The following is a 23,462-nucleotide window of genomic DNA, read 5'->3' on the forward strand; positions in this document are numbered from 1 at the left end:
CTCTGCCCCATCCATACTGGAAGGGTGGCTAATCGTGCCTACATCTAGTCCAACTTTGCCTCACAATCTAGGTGAAATACAGGAAGTTCAACTTCCAAGCTATTCACAGTCATGTGACCCAGGATACAGGAAGCAGGCACCAAATGGTTAGGACAAGAAAATGGCAACTTTCTAGAAGTGGCATTTTCAGAATTGTGACATGCCTATATGTACCCAATCAAACATTAGCACTCCCTAAATCTAATAAAGTAAGCCAATGTTATCCAATGGGAAAGATAGGCCCTACAATAGCGAAAAATGAATTTAGGAGTTTTTCACTACCAGGACATGTAAAACTTAATAACACATGCCCTACTTTTCAAATACAACTCACCCCGCTACTCAATGGGCTTTTTAAGGCCTACTTTAGAGGTGACATTTTTAAAAAGAAAGTTTTAGGCCTGGCAAAAGGTTTATTTTGCCAGGTCGAATTGGCAGTTTAAAACTGCCCTATAGGCAGCAGTGGCTGGGCTGAGAGATGTTTTAGACGGCTACATAAGTGGGTGGCACAATGAGTGCTGCAGGCACACTAAAAGCATTGAATTTACAGGCCCTGGGTACATGGAGGACCATATACTAGGGACATATAAGTAAATTCAATATTCCAATCAAGTACCATGTTTTAGGGAGAGAGCACAAGAACGTTAGCACGGATTAGCATTAGTATAGTGCATAGAGTCCCAACTGCAACAAAAACGAGAATCAGGGTGTTGACCCTGCAGAGAGGGCCAAGTCAAACTATTTTTGGTGCAAAGTATTTGGGCTTATTAGTCAAGGCAGCCAATAGAAAAGGAGGAATACCATCTGCTTGAGTGCGATCAGGAGTATGAACATGACCATAAATGACAAAACAATACACTGCAGTCTTTGTGGCAAGTGGTAACCGATATTATCAATCAAATGTAGTAAATAGGCTTAAAGAAAACTGCCCGTGAACATCACAGTGACATATAACCAAAGTCCTATTTTCAGGCATGTATGAAGTCTGCTGAGTTTTGAAAATACTTTTTTAAAGAATTGTATTCATTTACAATGGAAAAAAAACTATTAAAAAAAAAAAAGGTCAAATTCTGGAAAAGGTTCTAAATGCTCCTGCATTTGTTTGTCTGTTTCTATTTTTTTAGAAGCTTTTAGCTGCATCATCGAATGAAGAACTGAAAAGGATGGCGGATCTTGTATACGATGATTACATCTATAACACAAAGAACCCTGAGGTCTAAAATCGCCGAATAAGAAAAACGAAAAGGTGGTGTGAAGATGACAAACAAAAAAGCCCAATTCAAGTAATGAAAGGGCAATCCCTTTTAAGGACGTAATCCCTCACTCACCCTGGGTGACATGCTTCATCATATGGGATTCTCCTCCCAGAGAAAAATCCTAGTTTCTCTGGGGGCTACGACCCCCTCTATGAGAGGGAGGAGCTCAGGGATGTTTTGATTGTGCACTAAAGGATAGACTAAATCCACATATGACGAGCTACGTATGAGTGAGGGGTGCAGTGCTGACCAATTGATAGTGCAGTGAAGGTGTATAAAAACTAGTCACGGGACGGCAAGGAAGATTCTCTTGACACAACCGTGCCGAAGCTAGATTAAAAACGTGGACACCACTAGACAAATGTAAGCCATGGTGTGTGACAATGGAAAAAGGTCGACATGTTTCAGCCTAAACGCCTAAGTGGGCTCGGCTTTCATCAGGACCAAAAGCTACTGCAAGATAAAAAACTGTGTGCTGACTACACAGAAAAAGGATACTGTGAACACCCAATAGTTGCTAGATGGGTGTATGTCGCTTAGTCATCTCAGGCATCACCTAAATAAAGAAAACTCAGTTTAAAAACCAAGTTGGTTCAAAATGCAAGGTTAAACAGACATCAAACGTGAGAAATAATAACTAATTGCATGAACCACTCACCCGTGAACACTGGGTGCAACTCTAACCTCCACCTGGCATCCGCTCAGGAAGTGGAACACCGCCCTGAAAAATGATGTAAGAAGCTCAGAAATTGATATCTACATCTCAGGAGCGAATGTTCAATAAAAGGGTGGACTGATAAACTAGAAATGAGGGAGACCGGTATCTTCACTAATTTCACAAAATGCTGTATGCATGAAGAACCAAAGACAATGCCAGGTTCTCTAAAATGTATGCGCTATTGACAAGTATCGCTGTATTAAATGCTTAATTAGAACACATCCAAAGAAAAAACGATATAAATCTAAGTTCAAACAATAAATGAACTCGATGTACAAGCACACGAGTGCATAGTGCATAAAAACGAATGACCACTCATACTTGAAGGGTCAAAAGCCGCCAGAGAGACGACTAAATATAAGCCAACACAAGAACTGAAAACCAGTTGCAGTGAGTTAAAAATAATAATAACGAAGAGCTAATCCAAACGCTTACCTATCCGTCGGGGTGCTGCGGCTGATATGAGCCTGAAGCCGGAGGTCCCGCGGGACGGGCAAACGTACAATATGAAGCGTCAATGTCTTCGATCAGGGACCAATGGAAAAGCTCGTCCTACAATAAGCGCAAAATGAAGAAACCAATCACCGCTGTTCTGCCGCGCTGTGCTCGTAGTCTGGGCAACGGTGAAAACAGCCAAAGGAATGGTTTCCTCTTAAAGGGACTGTGCGCAATGACCAAACTTGAATACAAAACACCAGTGCTGGCCGTGTGTACCTAGGCACTGGACTGAAGTTGATACCTAAATTGGGTAGACCTTCGATAAAAGTGCTGGCTCCGATTAGGAAAGTAACAAATAAAAAACTTTATGCTGATGAGCTTAACGTCAGCTCATACGGCGGAAACGGGGTAAATACAATTAGTTAAAGCATTCGCTCTGTAATTATCGCGCGGACGCTCGTCATAGAACGAGGATCCATACCGCCAAGAAGAATATGCGTTGCATACAAAAAACCAATCAAAAACGTTCTATTGTGCATGACAAAAAACAGCGAGACACTGAAAATAGTCAATTAACGCAGAGTGTCAGACTTAGTGGTTACAAAAGGGGGCAAGCGCTAGATAGCGCTAGCCAGGACCAGGGTTAATGACATGGTAAATGAATGCCCAACGTAGATAAGACCTGCTCATAACTGGCTCTCTGCACTAATCCCATCTGCTAAATGTGTAGTAATGCGGGACTAGGAAAGGACAAAAAATATATGAATATCATAATGATAACCAAGGAATGTCGTCATTCAGTCCTTTGACATGCGTGTTAAGTGTGTAAACCCACCGCTGTTCTCGTTTAAATAGAAAGGAGGAGCAGTCTGTCAGATGGGACGGTATGACAGGTTTGTCAAGGACCGTCCAGTGTAAGTCATTTGGTGCATGATTAAATGCTAAGTAGTGGTTGGTAAGTTTTGTAGCAGAACGACCACACCGTATGGTGCTTTTGTGTTCCAGAATGCGGGTTTTTACCCGGCGGGTGGTCATTCCAACATATCGTAACCCACACGGACATGTGATTAAGTAAATCAGGTTGGAGCTGTTACAGTTGCTGTGACTTTTAAGGGTCCACGGCCTGCCAGTGCCAATATCGATCTCTTTAGTCACAGAGGTATGGCAACAAGCCGCGCAGGAACCACAGGGGTAGTGTCCTACGACTGGTGGTAGACCCCAAAGGGTTTGTTGAGTGCCTGTTTGATGGGTACGTGGGCGGGTGTGTACCAATTGGTCCCTAATATTACTGCTGCGCTTAAACGCAAACAGAGGTCTCGGCAACTTGACCTCTCCTATGTTCAAAATTTTCCAGTTCGTCAAGATGATTTTTTGGATTTGGTTGGAAAACTTACAGTAAGTATGCACACAGGTAAGTCTGTTCTCAGTGGATTTAGGGACCTTAGGTTCCAGTAGAGCCTCACGATTGTTATTTGCTGCGCGTTTAGAAGCTCTACGGATCAGTTGCTTGGGATATTGTCTGGCCAGTAATTGTTTAGATAAGTTGCTCGCATGTTCTCTGTACTTATCAACTGAGGAGCAATTTCTTTTCAAGCGCAAAAACTGACCAAACGGCAGATTATCCCGCAATGCCCGTGGGTGAAAACTGTCATATTTCAAAAGGGCATTCACCGCCATGGGTTTTCTGTACAATTCGGTACTCAAACCTCCCTCAGAGGGGGTTATCAAAATGTCCAAAAAAGGAAGTTGGGTCTTGGAGTACTCGCAGGTGAATTTTAGGAAGGTATCACAATTGTTTAGCCAGTTCTTGAAAGCCAACAGAGAGGTCAGTGATCCGTGCCATAGTACGAACACATCGTCTATGTACCTCTTCCATATCCTTATTTGATCTTTATAAGGATTATTGGTGCCGAACACATGTTGTTCCTCAAAAGTATGAACATACAGGTTAGCCAGGCTGGGAGCAAAAATGCTCCCCATCGAAGTGCCTGACACCTGTAGGAACAACTGATCTTCAAATTGGAAAAAATTTTCTTTCATGGCTCAACTAGCACATGACATGATGAACGAAACTGGAGTGATGGAGTCCGGTGGATTAGCCGACAGGAGAGTCTCGATGACATCCAATGTCTCATCCTGTGGAATACATGTATAAAGGGACTCTACATCAAATGAGACTAAGAATTCCGTCTCACCATCAAAGGATAGATCTTTGAGTAGGATCAAAATGTCCTTGGTGTCCTTTAGGTACGTAGGCATTTTGGCGACCAAGGGATGTAAAAAATTATCTGCAAATGCCGACAAAGGTTCCAAGAGAGACCCAAGTCCGGAAATAATCGGACGACCAGGAGGGGGACTCACATTTTTGTGCACCTTAGGCAGAATATAAAAGTAAGGCACGATCGGGGAAGATTTGACCAAATACTGGGCTTCATTAGTAGTGATCCAACCATTAGTGCTGGCTTCATTTACCATAATCTGGTCTAGGGTTTGTCCCCTCTTTCAGAGGTGATTTGTTCTCTATAAATCAAGAACTTGCTCTATTTTTCAGAAAGATCCGTCTGAATTTCTTTTTCCGAACAGATCGTGACAGCTGTTCCGATGATCAAGACGTCAACACTGGCTTGCGTAACAAATCTATATTTAATCCTTTGCCTAGTCAAGTTCCTCCACAGGTACTTACATATGAGAAAGCGGTGACTGCACAGGTGTTAACCACTTGTGCAGCCGAAAGCCGTCAATATCAAAATCTTACCAAGTCTGAGCGTCAGGCCTTAAAGTCTCTCACTTCTGATGAAACAATCATGATTAAGCCGGCGGATAAAGGTGGTGCCACGGTCATCATGGACACCACCTCTTATCGCACCGAATGCTTAAGACAATTGCAAAATGTACATTTCTATCGACCTCTCACTGAGGATCCTACTAAAAGATTACAACAGACCATTCAGATTATGGTAAATGAAGCCAGCACTAATGGTTGGATCACTACTAATGAAGCCCAGTATTTGGTCAAATCTCCCCCGATCGTGCCTTACTTTTATATTCTGCCTAAGGTGCACAAAAATGTGAGTCCCCCTCCTGGTCGTCCGATTATTTCCGGACTTGGGTCTCTCTTGGAACCTTTGTCGGCATTTGCAGATCATTTTTTACGTCCCTTGGTCGCCAAAATGCCTACGTACCTAAAGGACACCAAGGACATTTTGATCCTACTCAAAGATCTATCCTTTGATGGTGAGACGGAATTCTTAGTCTCATTTGATGTAGAGTCCCTTTATACATGTATTTCACAGGATGAGACATTGGATGTCATCGAGACTCTCCTGTCGGCTAATCCACCGGACTCCATCACTCCAGTTTCGTTCATCATGTCATGTGCTAGTTTAGCCATGAAAGAAATTTTTTTCCAATTTGAAGATCAGTTGTTCCTACAGGTGTCAGGCACTTCGATGGGGAGCATTTTTGCTCCCAGCCTGGCTAACCTGTATGTTCATACTTTTGAGGAACAACATGTGTTCGGCACCAATAATCCTTATAAAGATCAAATAAGGATATGGAAGAGGTACATAGACGATGTGTTCGTACTATGGCACGGATCACTGACCTCTCTGTTGGCTTTCAAGAACTGGCTAAACAATTGTGATACCTTCCTAAAATTCACCTGCGAGTACTCCAAGACCCAACTTCCTTTTTTGGACATTTTGATAACCCCCTCTGAGGGAGGTTTGAGTACCGAATTGCACAGAAAACCCATGGCGGTGAATGCCCTTTTGAAATATGACAGTTTTCACCCACGGGCATTGCGGGATAATCTGCCGTTTGGTCAGTTTTTGCGCTTGAAAAGAAATTGCTCCTCAGTTGATAAGTACAGAGAACATGCGAGCAACTTATCTAAACAATTACTGGCCAGACAATATCCCAAGCAACTGATCCGTAGAGCTTCTAAACGCGCAGCAAGTAACAATCGTGAGGCTCTACTGGAACCTAAGGTCCCTAAATCCACTGAGAACAGACTTACCTGTGTGCATACTTACTGTAAGTTTTCCAACCAAATCCAAAAAATCATCTTGACGAACTGGAAAATTTTGAACATAGGAGAGGTCAAGTTGCCGAGACCTCTGTTTGCGTTTAAGCGCAGCAGTAATATTAGGGACCAATTGGTACACACCCGCCCACGTACCCATCAAACAGGCACTCAACAAACCCTTTGGGGTCTACCACCAGTCGTAGGACACTACCCCTGTGGTTCCTGCGCGGCTTGTTGCCATACCTCTGTGACTAAAGAGATCGATATTGGCACTGGCAGGCCGTGGACCCTTAAAAGTCACAGCAACTGTAACAGCTCCAACCTGATTTACTTAATCACATGTCCGTGTGGGTTACGATATGTTGGAATGACCACCCGCCGGGTAAAAACCCGCATTCTGGAACACAAAAGCACCATACGGTGTGGTCGTTCTGCTACAAAACTTACCAACCACTACTTAGCATTTAATCATGCACCAAATGACTTACACTGGACGGTCCTTGACAAACCTGTCATACCGTCCCATCTGACAGACTGCTCCTCCTTTCTATTTAAACGAGAACAGCGGTGGGTTTACACACTTAACACGCATGTCAAAGGACTGAATGACGACATTCCTTGGTTATCATTATGATATTCATATATTTTTTGTCCTTTCCTAGTCCCGCATTACTACACATTTAGCAGATGGGATTAGTGCAGAGAGCCAGTTATGAGCAGGTCTTATCTACGTTGGGCATTCATTTACCATGTCATTAACCCTGGTCCTGGCTAGCGCTATCTAGCGCTTGCCCCCTTTTGTAACCACTAAGTCTGACACTCTGCGTTAATTGACTATTTTCAGTGTCTCGCTGTTTTTTGTCATGCACAATAGAACGTTTTTGATTGGTTTTTTGTATGCAACGCATATTCTTCTTGGCGGTATGGATCCTCGTTCTATGACGAGCGTCCGCGCGATAATTACAGAGCGAATGCTTTAACTAATTGTATTTACCCCGTTTCCGCCGTATGAGCTGACGTTAAGCTCATCAGCATAAAGTTTTTTATTTGTTACTTTCCTAATCGGAGCCAGCACTTTTATCGAAGGTCTACCCGATTTAGGTATCAACTTCAGTCCAGTGCCTAGGTACACACGGCCAGCACTGGTGTTTTGTATTCAAGTTTGGTCATTGCGCACAGTCCCTTTAAGAGGAAACCATTCCTTTGGCTGTTTTCACCGTTGCCCAGACTACGAGCACAGCGCGGCAGAACAGCGGTGATTGGTTTCTTCATTTTGCGCTTATTGTAGGACGAGCTTTTCCATTGGTCCCTGATCGAAGACATTGACGCTTCATATTGTACGTTTGCCCGTCCCGCGGGACCTCCGGCTTCAGGCTCATATCAGCCGCGGCACCCCGACGGATAGGTAAGCGTTTGGATTAGCTCTTCGTTATTATTATTTTTAACTCACTGCAACTGGTTTTCAGTTCTTGTGTTGGCTTATATTTAGTCGTCTCTCTGGCGGCTTTTGACCCTTCAAGTATGAGTGGTCATTCGTTTTTATGCACTATGCACTCGTGTGCTTGTACATCGAGTTCATTTATTGTTTGAACTTAGATTTATATCGTTTTTTCTTTGGATGTGTTCTAATTAAGCATTTAATACAGCGATACTTGTCAATAGCGCATACATTTTAGAGAACCTGGCATTGTCTTTGGTTCTTCATGCATACAGCATTTTGTGAAATTAGTGAAGATACCGGTCTCCCTCATTTCTAGTTTATCAGTCCACCCTTTTATTGAACATTCGCTCCTGAGATGTAGATATCAATTTCTGAGCTTCTTACATCATTTTTCAGGGCGGTGTTCCACTTCCTGAGCGGATGCCAGGTGGAGGTTAGAGTTGCACCCAGTGTTCACGGGTGAGTGGTTCATGCAATTAGTTATTATTTCTCACGTTTGATGTCTGTTTAACCTTGCATTTTGAACCAACTTGGTTTTTAAACTGAGTTTTCTTTATTTAGGTGATGCCTGAGATGACTAAGCGACATACACCCATCTAGCAACTATTGGGTGTTCACAGTATCCTTTTTCTGTGTAGTCAGCACACAGTTTTTTATCTTGCAGTAGCTTTTGGTCCTGATGAAAGCCGAGCCCACTTAGGCGTTTAGGCTGAAACATGTCGACCTTTTTCCATTGTCACACACCATGGCTTACATTTGTCTAGTGGTGTCCACGTTTTTAATCTAGCTTCGGCACGGTTGTGTCAAGAGAATCTTCCTTGCCGTCCCGTGACTAGTTTTAATACACCTTCACTGCACTATCAATTGGTCAGCACTGCACCCCTCACTCATACGTAGCTCGTCATATGTGGATTTAGTCTATCCTTTAGTGCACAATCAAAACATCCCTGAGCTCCTCCCTCTCATAGAGGGGGTCGTAGCCCCCAGAGAAACTAGGATTTTTCTCTGGGAGGAGAATCCCATATGATGAAGCATGTCACCCAGGGTGAGTGAGGGATTACGTCCTTAAAAGGGATTGCCCTTTCATTACTTGAATTGGGCTTTTTTGTTTGTCATCTTCACACCACCTTTTCGTTTTTCTTATTCGGCGATTTTAGACCTCAGGGTTCTTTGTGTTATAGATACTTTAATTGGGGATCTAACCCTGTGTGGTCTTAAAACTTGTTCCCTCTGACCCTCCGGTCTCTGAACCGTCTTTGTATACGATGATTACATTCCTTCAGAAACAAGCATTTACAATGCAATGGTCTCGGCATTGTTAAAGTTAGAGCTATCAATCAATCAATCAAAGACATTTATAGAGCGCACTACTTACCCGTAGGGTCTCAAGGCGCTGGGGGAAGGGGGGTGCCGTTACTGCTCGAACAGCCAGGTCTTCAGCTTCTTCCTGAAGGAGAGGTGGTCTTGGGTCAGGCGCAGGTCGGACGGGAGGGAGTTCCAGGTCTTGGCGGCCAGGTAGGAGAAGGACCTTCCTCCTGTCTTCGCTCTTCGGATGCGGGGGACGGCGGCGAGGGCGTGGTTGGCTGATCGGAGGTGGCGTTTGGGAGCGTAGAAGTTGATTCGGTTGTTGAGGTAGCTCGGGCCTTGGTCGTGTAGGGCTTTGTGTGCGTGGGTGAGGAGGCGGAAGGTGATTCTTTTGTTGACGGGGAGCCAATGCAGGTCTCTCAGATGTCCGGAGATGTGGCTGGTTCGTGGGATGTCGAGGATGAGTCTGGCTGAGGCGTTCTGGATCCGCTGGAGTCTCTTCTGCAGCTTGGCGGTGGTACCGGCGTAGAGGGCGTTGCCGTAGTCCAGTCGGCTGGTGACGAGGGCCTGGGTGACGGTCTTCCTGGTCTCGGTGGGGATCCACCAGAAGATCTTTCGTAGCATGCGTAGGATGTTGAAGCATGCCGAGGAGACGTTGTTGACTTGCCTGGTCATGGAGAGGGAGGAGTCCAGGATGAAGCCCAGGTTGCGTGCGTGGTCTGTCGGTTTGGGTGCGGTGCCCAGGGCTGGAGGCCACCAGGAGTCGTCCCAGGCGGAGGGGGAAGAGCCCAGGATGAGGACCTCCGTCTTGTCTGAGTTCAATTTCAAGCGGCTGGTCGTCATCCACTCGGCTACCTCTTTCATCCCTTCGTGCAGGTTGGCTCTGGCGGCGGCGGGGTCGTTGGTCAGGGAGAGGATCAGTTGGGTGTCGTCGGCGTAGGAGATTATGTTCAGGTTGTGTTGGCGTGCGATGGCCGCGAGGGGGCTCATGTAGACGTTGAAGAGGGTGGGGCTCAGCGAGGATCCTTGAGGGACGCCGCAGATGACTTCGGTGGCCTCTGACTTGTACGGTGGTAGGCGGACTCTCTGTGTTCTTCCGTCGAGGAAGGAGATGATCCATTCCAGAGCCTTCTCCTGGATTCCGACGTTGCTGAGGCGCTGAACTAGGGTGCGGTGGCAGACAGTGTCGAATGCCGCGGAGAGGTCCAGGAGGATGAGGGCCGCTGTTTCTCCGTTGTCCATCAGGGTTCGGATGTCATCGGTGGCAGCGATTAGGGCGGTCTCGGTGCTGTGGTTGGCTCGGAAGCCAGACTGTGAGGGGTCGAGGGATCCATTCGTCTCAAGGAAGGCGGCCAGCTGCTTGTTGACGGTCTTCTCGATGACTTTGGCAGGAAACGGGAGGAGCGAGATGGGGCGGTAATTCTTGAGTTCGGTGGGGTCCGCTGTGGGTTTCTTGAGTAGAGCGCTGAGTTCGGCGTGCTTCCAGCTCTCAGGGAAGGTGGCGGTGTCGAAGGATGTGTTGATGATGTCTCGCAGGTGGGGTGCGATGACAGCGTCGGCTTTGTTGAAGACGTGGTGGGGACAAGGGTCGGTCGGGGATCCGGAGTGGATGGAGTTCATCGTGCGGATGGTGTCTTCGGTGCTGATCGGAGTCCAGGCGTGGAGGGTGGTGGTGGGGGGTGGTGGTTCGGTCGTGGTGTGCGTTGGTTGGTTGTTGAAGCTGTTGTGTATGTCTGCGATCTTGTTGTGGAAGTATGAGGCTATTGGTATTGCTCATGACATTGTTTTTGTTTTTAAAACATTTAAAGAAACGGTATTGTTATTTACAATGTCAATAGCTTAATCACTCTCATATGCGAGACATATTGCATTTGCACCCACACACAGAGCCACACACAGAAAGCCACCCACACACACGGAGCCACTCACATAGCCACCTACACACACACACACACAGTTACCCACACAGAGAAAGCCACCACGCATAGAGCCACCTACAAAAAAAGCCACCCACACAGAGCCTCCCACACGCACACAGAGCCTCCCACACGCACACAGAGCCACCCACACGCACACAGATTAGGGATTATGACTTTGCTGTTTCCACTCGAAAACTATACAGGTAGAACTGGTCCTGCCACAGACAAAGAGAATTTGCTTTGAATCTTTTATATTAATCCCAATTAATGCCCACTGGCCCTGAGCAAAGCAGCCAACAGCTGAAGACATCCAGGCGTTTAAAGGTGCTTTTCCCTTTTGCACGGTGTACATCAGCATGCATTACATAACATAAGGGCGAGTTGCTTAGGTGATGAAGGTGCAATGAACCTATCAGAGCTCAATGGACAGGCCTGCTGTGTGCAGGTTAAAGACTAAGAGCGAGAGGTAAGAACGCAACCCGATTACGTCCTTTGTGTAAGTTTGCATAACGATATTTGTTAAATAAGCTATATATACGGCAGAGTGATCTTTTGGGCCACTACTCTAATGTAGTTTCAATGTCAACAGGCTTTCAAACATGATATAGTTCTGATTTTGTACAGATTAGCCATCTAACCATTTTCCACATGAAAAATACAAGTTATGTACTTTAAATTAAGACATATTACAGGCAACACAGCTAAAAGCTTCCTGGAATTATTTTCAAAATCAGTCTGTCGCCAAATAAGTACATCTGCACTTCACTTTCTCAGTAAGACTTATGAAGTGCGCGCTGTGCAGATGTAGTTAGAAGGCCACATCCACTCACACTACTCCTCGGACACAGGTGGCAGCCCATCCAGACATTTAGAAGCCATTATACACACGCAAACCCATATACACACGCAAACCCATGCCCATGGTTAAGAACTCTAAATATCGTGCCTAGGTAGACCCACCCATGTGATTCTTCACTCCTCCCCCAGATTATCTGTCAGTCCTGGCTCCCCTACCTGCCATCACTGCCACCCCCCCACCGCACCCCACCCCCCGCACACATCGCCTCTTCAAATTCATTAATCATTAATCCGGCGTCCTTTGTTCACAATAATTATGCTATAAATCTTGCTTTCATCTGTACTCCACTGGAATTATTTTTTTAAAACAAAACCCTTCCCCTGCAGTCCTTTAAGCTGCGCAGCTAGAGAGCCCCTGGTCCTGGGGCAGCGCATGGAAGCCCGCCCTAGCTGCCTCGGCTGCACTAATCCTTTGACGAGGTCTGATGGTATTACTGCGTAATCTCCTTTGTCACCCACTGTTCCTCATTGTTCACTGGGGCTCAGTGACCCAGGAGAGGGCAGGCACCCCTGAGGCAGCGGCAGGCGAATTCTGGGCTCGGAAAATAATATTCTTGTACAACTGTCTCATTTCTCAATTTGTGCCTCTCAGAACTGTAACATAGATTAGACAAGAAACGCCGGACTAGTGCAGATATATCGCATGGTATGGTCAGAGGCTGTTGATGAGATTTCACCAACGTAAGAGGCACTCACTTAAACAAAGCCATGGATAGGAACTAGTGAGAAATGTTGGAGGCTTAAAAAAATGGTATTATTAAGTGAGAGATTGGAAACATGCCTAGTTCCCGAACCTTCTTTGTGGGGTGGGAGGCGGGACGCAATACAGAGGGAGGGATGGAGCGAGGTGGGCCAGAGGAAATATATATGTAGGAATAGGGTAGGTAACATGGAAAGATGGAATAGGAGTCGGAAGCAACACAGACAACTGTGGATGGGAGGGAGATGCCGGGAGCAAGCAGATGGACAATGGAAGCTGGGGGCAAGCAGATGAGAAACAATGGGAGGAAGGGGGCTGTCGCAAGTAGACAGACAGCGGAGGCAGCAGTTACACGAGGAAGATAGCTGAAAAGGACACACTTTTGTAAAGTTCTGAAACAAACAAAAAAGTAGCACCTATAAAAAATATACGGTGAAGGGACAAGTAATGCATCCATGCTCCGGGACAAACACACAACAAATACTGGCAAAACTGTTGCCTTACCTGGCGAGAGCCATGAACACCGCCGCCTTCCTCCGAGGCGAAGCAGAAATGCCTCAGAGAAAGGCAGCGGCGGTTTCGGATTCGGGGGCGTGTTTTTCTTTTCTCTCCTCTTGCCATTGGCTGGAGGAGAGAATTAGAAAAGTAGCAAAAAACACGCCCCCGAATCCGAAAAGGACGGGGCCTGTTCGGAGAGACAAACCTCTTCTCCAATGGCTGGCCAGCATTCAAGAGGCCAGCCAATGGAGAAGAGGGGAGAAGAGGGGCGGGTTCAAGCCCCTCTTCTCCAAGTCATTAAATCTCGGAGCGAGACTGCGCAAGCGCAGCCTTCGAGCCGAGACCTAAAAATGGTTCAGCCTTCAAATCCTGCACAAAGAAATGAGGACCTGCTATCATATTTAGGCTCATTCAGTTTAAAACAATTGGTGAACTAACTGCCCTAGCAAAAACTGCCTAGTATGAAAAAATGATTTGACTAAACCTGCACGTCTCCCATGAGGTTCTTTGATACCAAGCAGGAAAAGGACTGTCTCGGAGATATATTTCACGATGGAACGAAATTCACCACACATGGAACTGATGTGCAATGTTTGGAATTATACTCTGCAAAATCAAGTCACAATTGAATCATCAATTATGCTTTTTTATAAATTGACTAATGAGGTGGGTAAATGTGCGAGCATCTACCACAAGGTTCAATCACGGTCCTCACAATATTGATAAACCCTGACAAAACCAGACAAACACCATCCCTATGAGGAACATCGTTCTATGGGGCCAGTCCCTTGTAGTGTAACTTAGCACTTTCAAGCAAGCGTATCAAAAATTGAAAGCACAGTTATATTTGCTTTTGTCAGCTGTATATCCGACCACATTATCAAGCACGGACTGCATGGAGGTAAGATAGTTAATACACATTCCATGACAGTAAATGACCGGTCCTCGTGTATATACGTAGGTCATGCTGTGCGTTTGTGATTTTCTAGATGAAGATCATTAAACAGCAAGGGTAGTACAACCTCACTGAATGGATAAAGCACAGACTGGGACATTGCAAGCATCTGCCCTCACAGCACCTGCAGCAGTCGAACCAGCAAGCGATAATAATCTGGTAATCTAAAGCCCGTGGTCACTCATTTGCCTGGCACCGGTAGACCCACTGAAAATGAAGCTCTCAACTCAGCCCACCACCTCATGTCAGAGCAAATCGGAGCATACTTATCATTTCATGCAAAGTCCATCTTTGCAAACAGTTCTAAAACGTGTGCCCATTGTTCAGAATAGCTTTTGCTGACAACATTGGCCATTTGTCATCAATTTTCCATCCGGCTTTGATAGGCATCTGGCACCTCTATCAATAGTCAAGCGTTTTTGGCAGAGCATCTTATATTAAAAGGACATTAGTGTCTTCTAATTAAGAGGTCTGGTTGAGATCCAGACCCAAATCTGAGCCAGGGATTCCAGTAATACGTTACCTCGCTGTACTTTTCAGGCTCTCGGATTATATCTACTTCTGTAACGGAGAAATGTCCAATACTTGAACTCGGATGAAATCCCCTGGTGTAAGAATGAATCTGCAATAGATCAATAGAAATTAAGTATTACAAGAAATGAAATTTGGGCAAATTTTGTTTAATATAAATATGTGAAAAAGTACTCGCACTGTAAATTCTAAGAATATTGTAAGTCACCAAGACGTTCAGTTAAATTATAAAGAAACGCGTTGCTACATAAGGTCATGGAACTCCGAGGTGACTTACAATATCATTTTTATCTATAGCAAAGGGTATTGTATTACTTATAATACATGTTCACAGGCAACGGAGTAGCCAAGAAAATTAAAATACACCCCCACTTTGAATTAACGCTCTGATGGCACCAAGCAATCGAAGCAAGTGTGCCCAAATCTCCCTAAAAGTGCTCCCTTTTCTCTTCCATCCAAACATCTACCCATTCATCCGCTCACCCTTCCATCCACCTGCTGATATCCACTAATTCACCTTAAATTCTGTCATTCATTCTTTCATCTATCACTCAATCTTACCCATACCATCCATCCATCCATTCACTCTGCCATCCATCTATTAATCCTGCCATCTACCCATTCATCTGCTCTGCCATCCTTTCATCCACTCTGCCATCCATCCATTTATTCACCCATCCTTTCACCCACTCATCCATCAATTTATCCCTTTACTCTGCCATCCTTATCATCCTCATCAGTTCATCCACCTATTCATCCATTTACTCTGCCATCCTTTCACCTGTCCATTCATCTATCCATCTACTATGCCATGCTTTCACCTGCTCATCCACCTATTCATGAATTCACCCTTTCATTCACTCATCTACCTATCCAATCATTCATCCACCCCCTCATTAATCCATTTATCTATACATATTTCCTTTCACCCTTCCTTCCAACTCAATATTCCTTTCTTCTTTCCTTTTTCTATTTACCCATGTTTTGTTCTTCCTAGTTCCTGCTTGACCTACTATTTTTTTTTTTAAGGGAGTTTTCTAAAGCGCGAACTTGACCCGGGATCGGGTATCAGAGCGCTTTACACAGCACCAGTTGCGTTACATGAGGACACACATTCATTTTTGTTAGGCACGGGGAGATTAAGTGATTTACCCAGAATGACAGGATGTTCAGCGTCATTACCGAGACTCGAACCCAGTTCCCCAGATTCGATGTCGGCCGCCCTAGCCGTTAGGCCAACTCCTCTCCCCAACTATTGCCCCTGTATTCCTTTACAGCGTTAATTACAAGCGTTTTGCCTGCACATTTGCAGACAAAAGCGGCCCTTGCACATTTGCAGACAAAAGCGGCCCTTAAAGCATCCCAACCACGTTGTAGCTGCTAAAGTGAGGGTTAACGACAACCTTGGTCACTGTAACCTCCCTCCCATAAACTGCTTATAACCTTAATGTCTTGCTCCTTCATGTTCAATTCAGATAAGAATGATAAAAGCAGAATCTATATTGAGAAATAAAACGCATCAAAAATATGTTAGTACTTTAAAAAAAAAAAAAGATATAAATGCTTAATGATAGTCAGATTAAAAATGAAATGGCTCAATTGTTTAGAAATATGCAAGATTTGAACAGTCATGCATTCTGTGCTGAACCGAGTGTTGGCCTCATTCATTTCGATGTCGAAAATAGGAAAGGCCTTTACAAGAGGTTTGAAATATTGGAGATTTCAATGGAAAAGATGTTCAGAGACATCAATTAATGTACACATTCGACTAATCACCTGAGTGGATTAGTATATTTGAGTAGATCTATCTATCTATCTATCTATCTATCTATCTATCTTCACTGAAAATACCAAAGGTTACAGGGATGTTATAGTTCAGTTCAGATTTTTCACACACAAAACTACAGAAATTCAGCAGTTACAGCTGTAGTTCTCTCAAGTAACTAGAACTATATGCCTCCGCCATGCACAGTTTTTTCATAAAAAATTGCACTGCAAATGTTGCAGTGACATAAACAACGATGTCACAGAAGATGGCGGGACGTTGCTGTTGCGTTACGATACAGATCCTGGTATCGTTTGGGGGGTACCAGTACCCCCTTTTCTTTTGGAGTCTACTTTAAGAGCCTGCCAGATTTGGTGCAGGATACAGCAAATGACTGAATGATGGAGAGCCATACATGGCCTACTATATATGGATACTACTGACACTAGTACAAGGAGTAAGACAAGTAATGCAGAACAAGATTAATAACCCCTGATGAAGATCAAGTCACAATTAAATAAAAGAAGAACCTTAAATAAAACAGACTTGAAGATTTGTTGAACCATTTTCTGTGGGTGCACTATTCCATTTTTAGGTCTCGCCTGGCTATCGCGTAAGCGATCGCACAGCGAGACTTATGTAGGGGCTTCCGAAAATGCTCCCAAAGGCTTCCCAGGCGGATCGGGTGGCGGTTACGCGCACAACCACGCGCATTCCATTTGCCACCAGCTACTTCCTGCCCGTGCGCCGCCTGACGCATTCAGAGAGATTTAGTAAGGGGCACAAGACCTTAGGAATGCGGTTTATGGCCAGTGCATGTGAGGCATTCAAGCGCGAAGCTGGCATCTGGCATCGGACTTGAAAGCATCAGACTGCTTTCGCCAGAACTTTCGTTATAACTCACACCCCATATGCTCGTTCCCTCCCACCCTTCCTTTGATGTCCGCTTTTCTTGTTGTTTACAAACCACACCACACACTGCTGCACGCCGCACACTACCGCACGCCACACACTGCTGCGCACACTGCTGCATTACACACTGCTGCATTACACACTGCTGCACGCCGCACACTGCTGCACGCCTCACACTGCTACACGAAACACTGCTGCACGCCACAGACTGCTACATGCCTCACACTGCTGCACGACTCACACTGCTGCATGCCACACACTGCTGTACGCCACACACTGCTGTATGCCACACACTGCTGTACGCCGCACACTGCTGCACGCCGCACACTGCTGCACGCCGCACACTGCTGCACGCCTCACACTGCTGCACGCCTCACACTGCTGCACGCCACACACTGCTGCACGCCACACACTGCTGCACGCCACACACTGCTGCTCGCCGCTGCACGCCACACACTACTGCACGCCACACACTGCTGCACGCAGCACACTGCTGCACGGCACACACGGCACACACTGCTGCACGCCGCACACTGCTGCACACCACACACTGCTGAACACTGCTGCATTACTCACTGCTGCATGCTGCACGACACTGCTGCACGCCGCCCACTGCTGCACGCCGCACACTGCTGCACGCCGCTGCACGCCACACAGTGCTGCATGCCTCACACTGCTACACGAAACACTGCTGCACGCCACACACTGCTGCACGCCACACACTGCTGCACGCCGCACACTGCTGCATGCCGCACACTACCGCACACCACACACTGCTGCATTACACACTGCTGCATTGCACACTGCTGCACGCCGCACACTGCTGCACGCCGCACACTGCTGCACGCCGCACACTGCTGCACGCCGCACACTGCTGCACGCCTCACACTGCTGCATGCCGCACACTGCTGCACGCCGCACACTGCTGCATGCCACACACTGCTGCACGCCACACACTGCTGCATGCCACACACTGCTGCACGCCACACAGTGCTGCACACCATACACTGCTGCACGCAGCACACTGCTGCACACCGCACACTGCTGCACGCCGCACACTGCTGCACGCCGCACACTGCTACACGCCGCACAATGCTACACGCCGCACATTGCTACACGAAACACTGCTGCACGCCGCACACTGCTGCACGCCACACACTGCTGCATTACTCAATGCTGCATGCTGCACGACACTGCTGCACGCAGCACACTGCTGCATGCCGCACACTGCTGCACGCCGCTGCACGCCACACAGTGCTGCATGCCTCACACTGCTACACGAAAAACTGCTGCACGCAACACACACTGCTGCACGCCGCACACTGCTGCATGCCACACACGGCTGCACGCCACACACTGCTGCACGCCACACACTGCTGCACACCATACACTGCTGCACGCAGCACACTGCTGCACGCCGCACACTGCTACACGCCGCACAATGCTACACGAAACACTGCTGCACACCACACACTGCTGCATTACTCACTGCTGCATGCTGCACGACACTGCTGCACGCCGCACACTGCTGCACGCCGCACACTGCTGCACGCCGCTGCACGCCACACAGTGCTGCATGCCACACTGCTACACGAAACATTGCTGCACGCCACACACTGCTGCACGCCACACACTGCTGCATGCCGCACACTACCGCACGCCACACACTGCTGCATTACACACTGCTGCACGCCGCACACTGCTGCACGCCTCACACTGCTGCACGCCACACACTGCTGCACGCCGCACACTGCTGCACGCCGCACACTGCTGCACGCCGCACACTGCTGCACGCCGCACACTGCTGCACGCCTCACACTACTGCACGCCTCACACTGCTGCACGCCGCACACTGCTGCACGCCGCACACTGCTGCACGCCGCACACTGCTGCACGCCACACACTGCTGCATGCCGCACACTGCTGCATGCCACACACTGCTGCATGCCACACACTGCTGCATGCCACACACTGCTGCACGCTGCTGCACGCCACACACTGCTGCACACCATACACTGCTGCACGCAGCACACTGCTGCACGCCGCACACTGCTGCACGCCGCACACTGCTACACGCCGCACAATGCTACACGCCGCACATTGCTATACGAAACACTGCTGCACGCCGCACACTGCTGCACGCCACACACTGCTGCATTACTCAATGCTGCACGACACTGCTGCACGTAGCACACTGCTGCATGCCGCACACTGCTGCACGCCGCACACTGCTGCACGCCGCACACTGCTGCACGCCGCACAATGCTACACGCCGCACATTGCTACACGAAACACTGCTGCACGCCGCACACTGCTGCACGCCACACACTGCTGCATTACTCAATGCTGCATGCTGCACGACACTGCTGCACGCAGCACACTGCTGCATGCCGCACACTGCTGCACGCCGCTGCACGCCACACAGTGCTGCATGCCTCACACTGCTACACGAAAAACTGCTGCACGCAACACACACTGCTGCACGCCGCACACTGCTGCATGCCACACACGGCTGCACGCCACACACTGCTGCACGCCACACACTGCTGCACACCATACACTGCTGCACGCAGCACACTGCTGCACGCCGCACACTGCTACACGCCGCACAATGCTACACGAAACACTGCTGCACACCACACACTGCTGCATTACTCACTGCTGCATGCTGCACGACACTGCTGCACGCAGCACACTGCTGCACGCCGCACACTGCTGCACGCCGCTGCACGCCACACAGTGCTGCATGCCACACTGCTACACGAAACATTGCTGCACGCCACACACTGCTGCACGCCACACACTGCTGCATGCCGCACACTACCGCACGCCACACACTGCTGCATTACACACTGCTGCACGCCGCACACTGCTGCACGCCTCACACTGCTGCACGCCGCACACTGCTGCACGCCGCACACTGCTGCACGCTGCACACTGCTGCACGCCGCACACTGCTGCACGCCTCACACTGCTGCACGCCTCACACTGCTGCACGCCGCACACTGCTGCATGCCGCACACTGCTGCACGCCGCACACTGCTGCACGCCACACACTGCTGCATGCCACACACTGCTGCATGCCACACACTGCTGCATGCCACACACTGCTGCATGCCACACACTGCTGCACGCTGCTGCACGCCACACACTGCTGCACACCATACACTGCTGCACGCAGCACACTGCTGCACGCCGCACACTGCTGCACGCCGCACACTGCTACACGCCGCACAATGCTACACGCCGCACATTGCTATACGAAACACTGCTGCACGCCACACACTGCTGCATTACTCAATGCTGCACGACACTGCTGCACGTAGCACACTGCTGCATGCCGCACACTGCTGCACGCCGCTGCACGCCGCACACTGCTGCATGCCACACACGGCTGCACGCCACACACTGCTGCACGCCGCACACTGCTGCACGCCTCACACTACCACACGCCACACACTGCTGCATTACACACTGATGCATTACACACTGCTGCATTACACACTGCCGCACGCCGCACACTGCTGCACGCCTCACACTGCTACACGAAACACTGCTGCACGCCTCACACTGCTGCACGCCTCACACTGCTGCACGCCACACACTTCTGCATGCCACACACTGCTGCACGCCACACACTGCTGCACTGCACGCCTCACAATGCTACACGAAACACTGCTGCACGCCACACACTGCTGCACGCCACACACTGCTGCACGCCACACACTGCTGCACGCCACACACTGCTGCATGCCACACACTGCTGCATGCCACACACTGCTGCACGCCACACACTGCTGCACGCCACACACTGCTGCACTCCTGTGAGACCGGCCTCACGGCGTTGCCCTCCCAATCCTCCAGCCACCCTGCAACCACCCTCCAGGCACGACATCTCCGACTCCGGCCGCCCCAGCCACCCAGATCCGAGGGCCGGCCAGAGCCCTGACAGACTCGACACCCTACCACGCATGTCCGACCGAGGGAGCGGGAACCCTCGAGCCAGACCCAGAGGCGCCAGCCCAATCACACCTCGGGTCGCCTTCCCCGGGAAGACTCGATCGGCCACCAGGCCCCTGGGGAGCAGGCGCCTCCCCTGCCGAGCGTCTGGGGTCCCTCCCAGACCCACCTGAAAAGACCAAAGAAGTGAGCGGCAGGAAATCCCGCCGAACCCCCTCCGTCACCCCAGTCCCCCCTCTGCGAGGACTCCGGACTTCAAAGAGAAAGCGGAGTATAACAAGGGGTGCCGGAGGAACGAAGGTAGAGAAGACCTGGAACCATCCGAGCCTGCTGACGCTGTCGCGGCTCCCGAACGCTGAAGTCACCTGGGCCTGCTGAGTGACTCGCGGCCTCTCGCTATTGAACCATCTGAGCCCTGCTGACGAGGTCGCGGCTCCCAAACACTGAACCCCCTGGGCCTGCTGAGCGGCCCCCAGCTATTGAACCATCTGAGCCTTGCTGACGAGGTCGCGGCTCCCGAACACTGAACCACCTGGGCCTGCTGAGTGACTCGCGGCCCCCAGCTATTGAACCATCTGAGCCTTGCTGACGAGGTCGCGGCTCCCGAACACTGAACCACCTGGGCCTGCTGAGTGACTCGCGGCCCCCAGCTATTGAACCATCTGAGCCTTGCTGACGGATCGCGGCTCCCGAACTCCGACCGCCTGTGCCTGCTGAGAGACTCGCGGCGCTCCCCTGGAGGACGACTCAGTAAGAGATCGCCCAGAGACACGACACCCTCCAGCTCGAGGATTGTGAGCTATCCGCAGGGTATTTCGCAGAGACACTATCTTTAAAGACTGTCCCGCTACCCCCATTCCCCCACGACCGATTTGTGGTACCTTGTGCCACTGCTGTACTGCTTGTACCGTGGATCATAAAGATCCCTTGAAACCATCGATAAAAGAACCTATCGTCCTACAAAGAATACGTGTGGTGTCACTCTGTTCGTAGTGTAAGCTCAGGGTGTGCGCGCCTGGTTCGGCCTACTTGGGAGAGGTGGTTCAAAGGGGTGGGCAAGAGGTGTATCGAACCCCCCTCCGGCGAACGCCTTTCCAACATTTGGTGGCAGACGACGGGATCCGAGCCGACACCAAAAGAGAGCGTGCAGTGAACGACTGACGCACTACCAAACAGAGATGGAAGGAGAAACCTCCCTGGGTGCCGCAGGTACCGAAATAAGCTCACCGTTCCGAGAGGATCAATTGGACTATTACACACATAGAGAATTAAAACAGTTTTGCAAGGATCTTGGCATCGCTACCACCGGATTAAGCACAAAGGAAGACTTCCAGAAAGTACTGAAAACCTGGGTCGAGACGGGGGCGCCCCCGACCCAAACGGAAGGAGACTCTGTCCATGAACCACCAAGCATCCCGGTGAGAAACAATGGGCCAGAGGGGAACCTGTCCCCCGAGGATCTAGCGGACCGAGAGAGAAGCCGCAACCACGAACTTGAACTGGCAAAGCTAAAAATCGAGGGAGAAATAAAGCTGGCAGAGAAAAAGTTGGCCGTCGAGCAGTTACGACTACAAGGGGAACTCGAGGAGAAGAGACGCCAAAGAGAGCACGACGAAAAAAAACTCCAGCTAGAACATGAGCGCAGCCTGAAGGAGATCGAGTGGCGGGCTAAAAGCGAAAAGTCACAGCCGCCCGGGAATCCACCGTCCGCTCCCACCGGGGAAACCAAAGTCCACATCCCCAAGGATGTGGTAAAAGAGTATTACAAGAATGACGATATCCAGCAGTGGTTTAAAGCCTACGAAGTCGCCATGACCTCTCACCGAGTCCCGCAGAAGGATTGGGGGGCTGGCCTATGGGGCCGGTTCTTAAGCGAAGGAAGAGACACCCTGCTAGATCTGCCCTCCACGGTCATGAACTCCTACAGCCACATGAAGGAAGCCCTCGTGGGCCGGTATGGACTCACCCCCGAAATGTACCGACAACGGTTCCGAGATTGCAAGAAGATACCGGGCACCACGTGGGTAGAATACGTGAACTTTTACAGCCGAGCCTTGGACGGGTGGATCAAGGGCAGCAAGGTCTCCACCTTCGAAGAATTGTTTGATCTGATTGCCTGGGCATTTAGCGGCCAATTGCT

The 23,462-nt window shown here is 49.0% G+C and overlaps 1 protein-coding gene across 1 annotated transcript in view; it reads right to left on the minus strand.

Annotated features, from left to right (window-relative positions):
• Positions 1–23,462, minus strand: part of TEDC1 (tubulin epsilon and delta complex 1) — a 639,294-nt gene that overhangs the window by 303,007 nt on the left and 312,825 nt on the right. The window contains exon 5 of the mRNA XM_085627166.1: positions 14,678–14,776. Coding sequence (XP_085483292.1) covers positions 14,678–14,776 — 99 coding nt within the window. The remainder of the gene's footprint in view (positions 1–14,677; positions 14,777–23,462) is intronic.

The sequence above is a fragment of the Triturus cristatus genome, chromosome 9 (genome assembly GCF_964204655.1).
Source record: "Triturus cristatus chromosome 9, aTriCri1.1, whole genome shotgun sequence".
NCBI classification, from domain to species: Eukaryota; Metazoa; Chordata; class Amphibia; order Caudata; family Salamandridae; genus Triturus; species Triturus cristatus.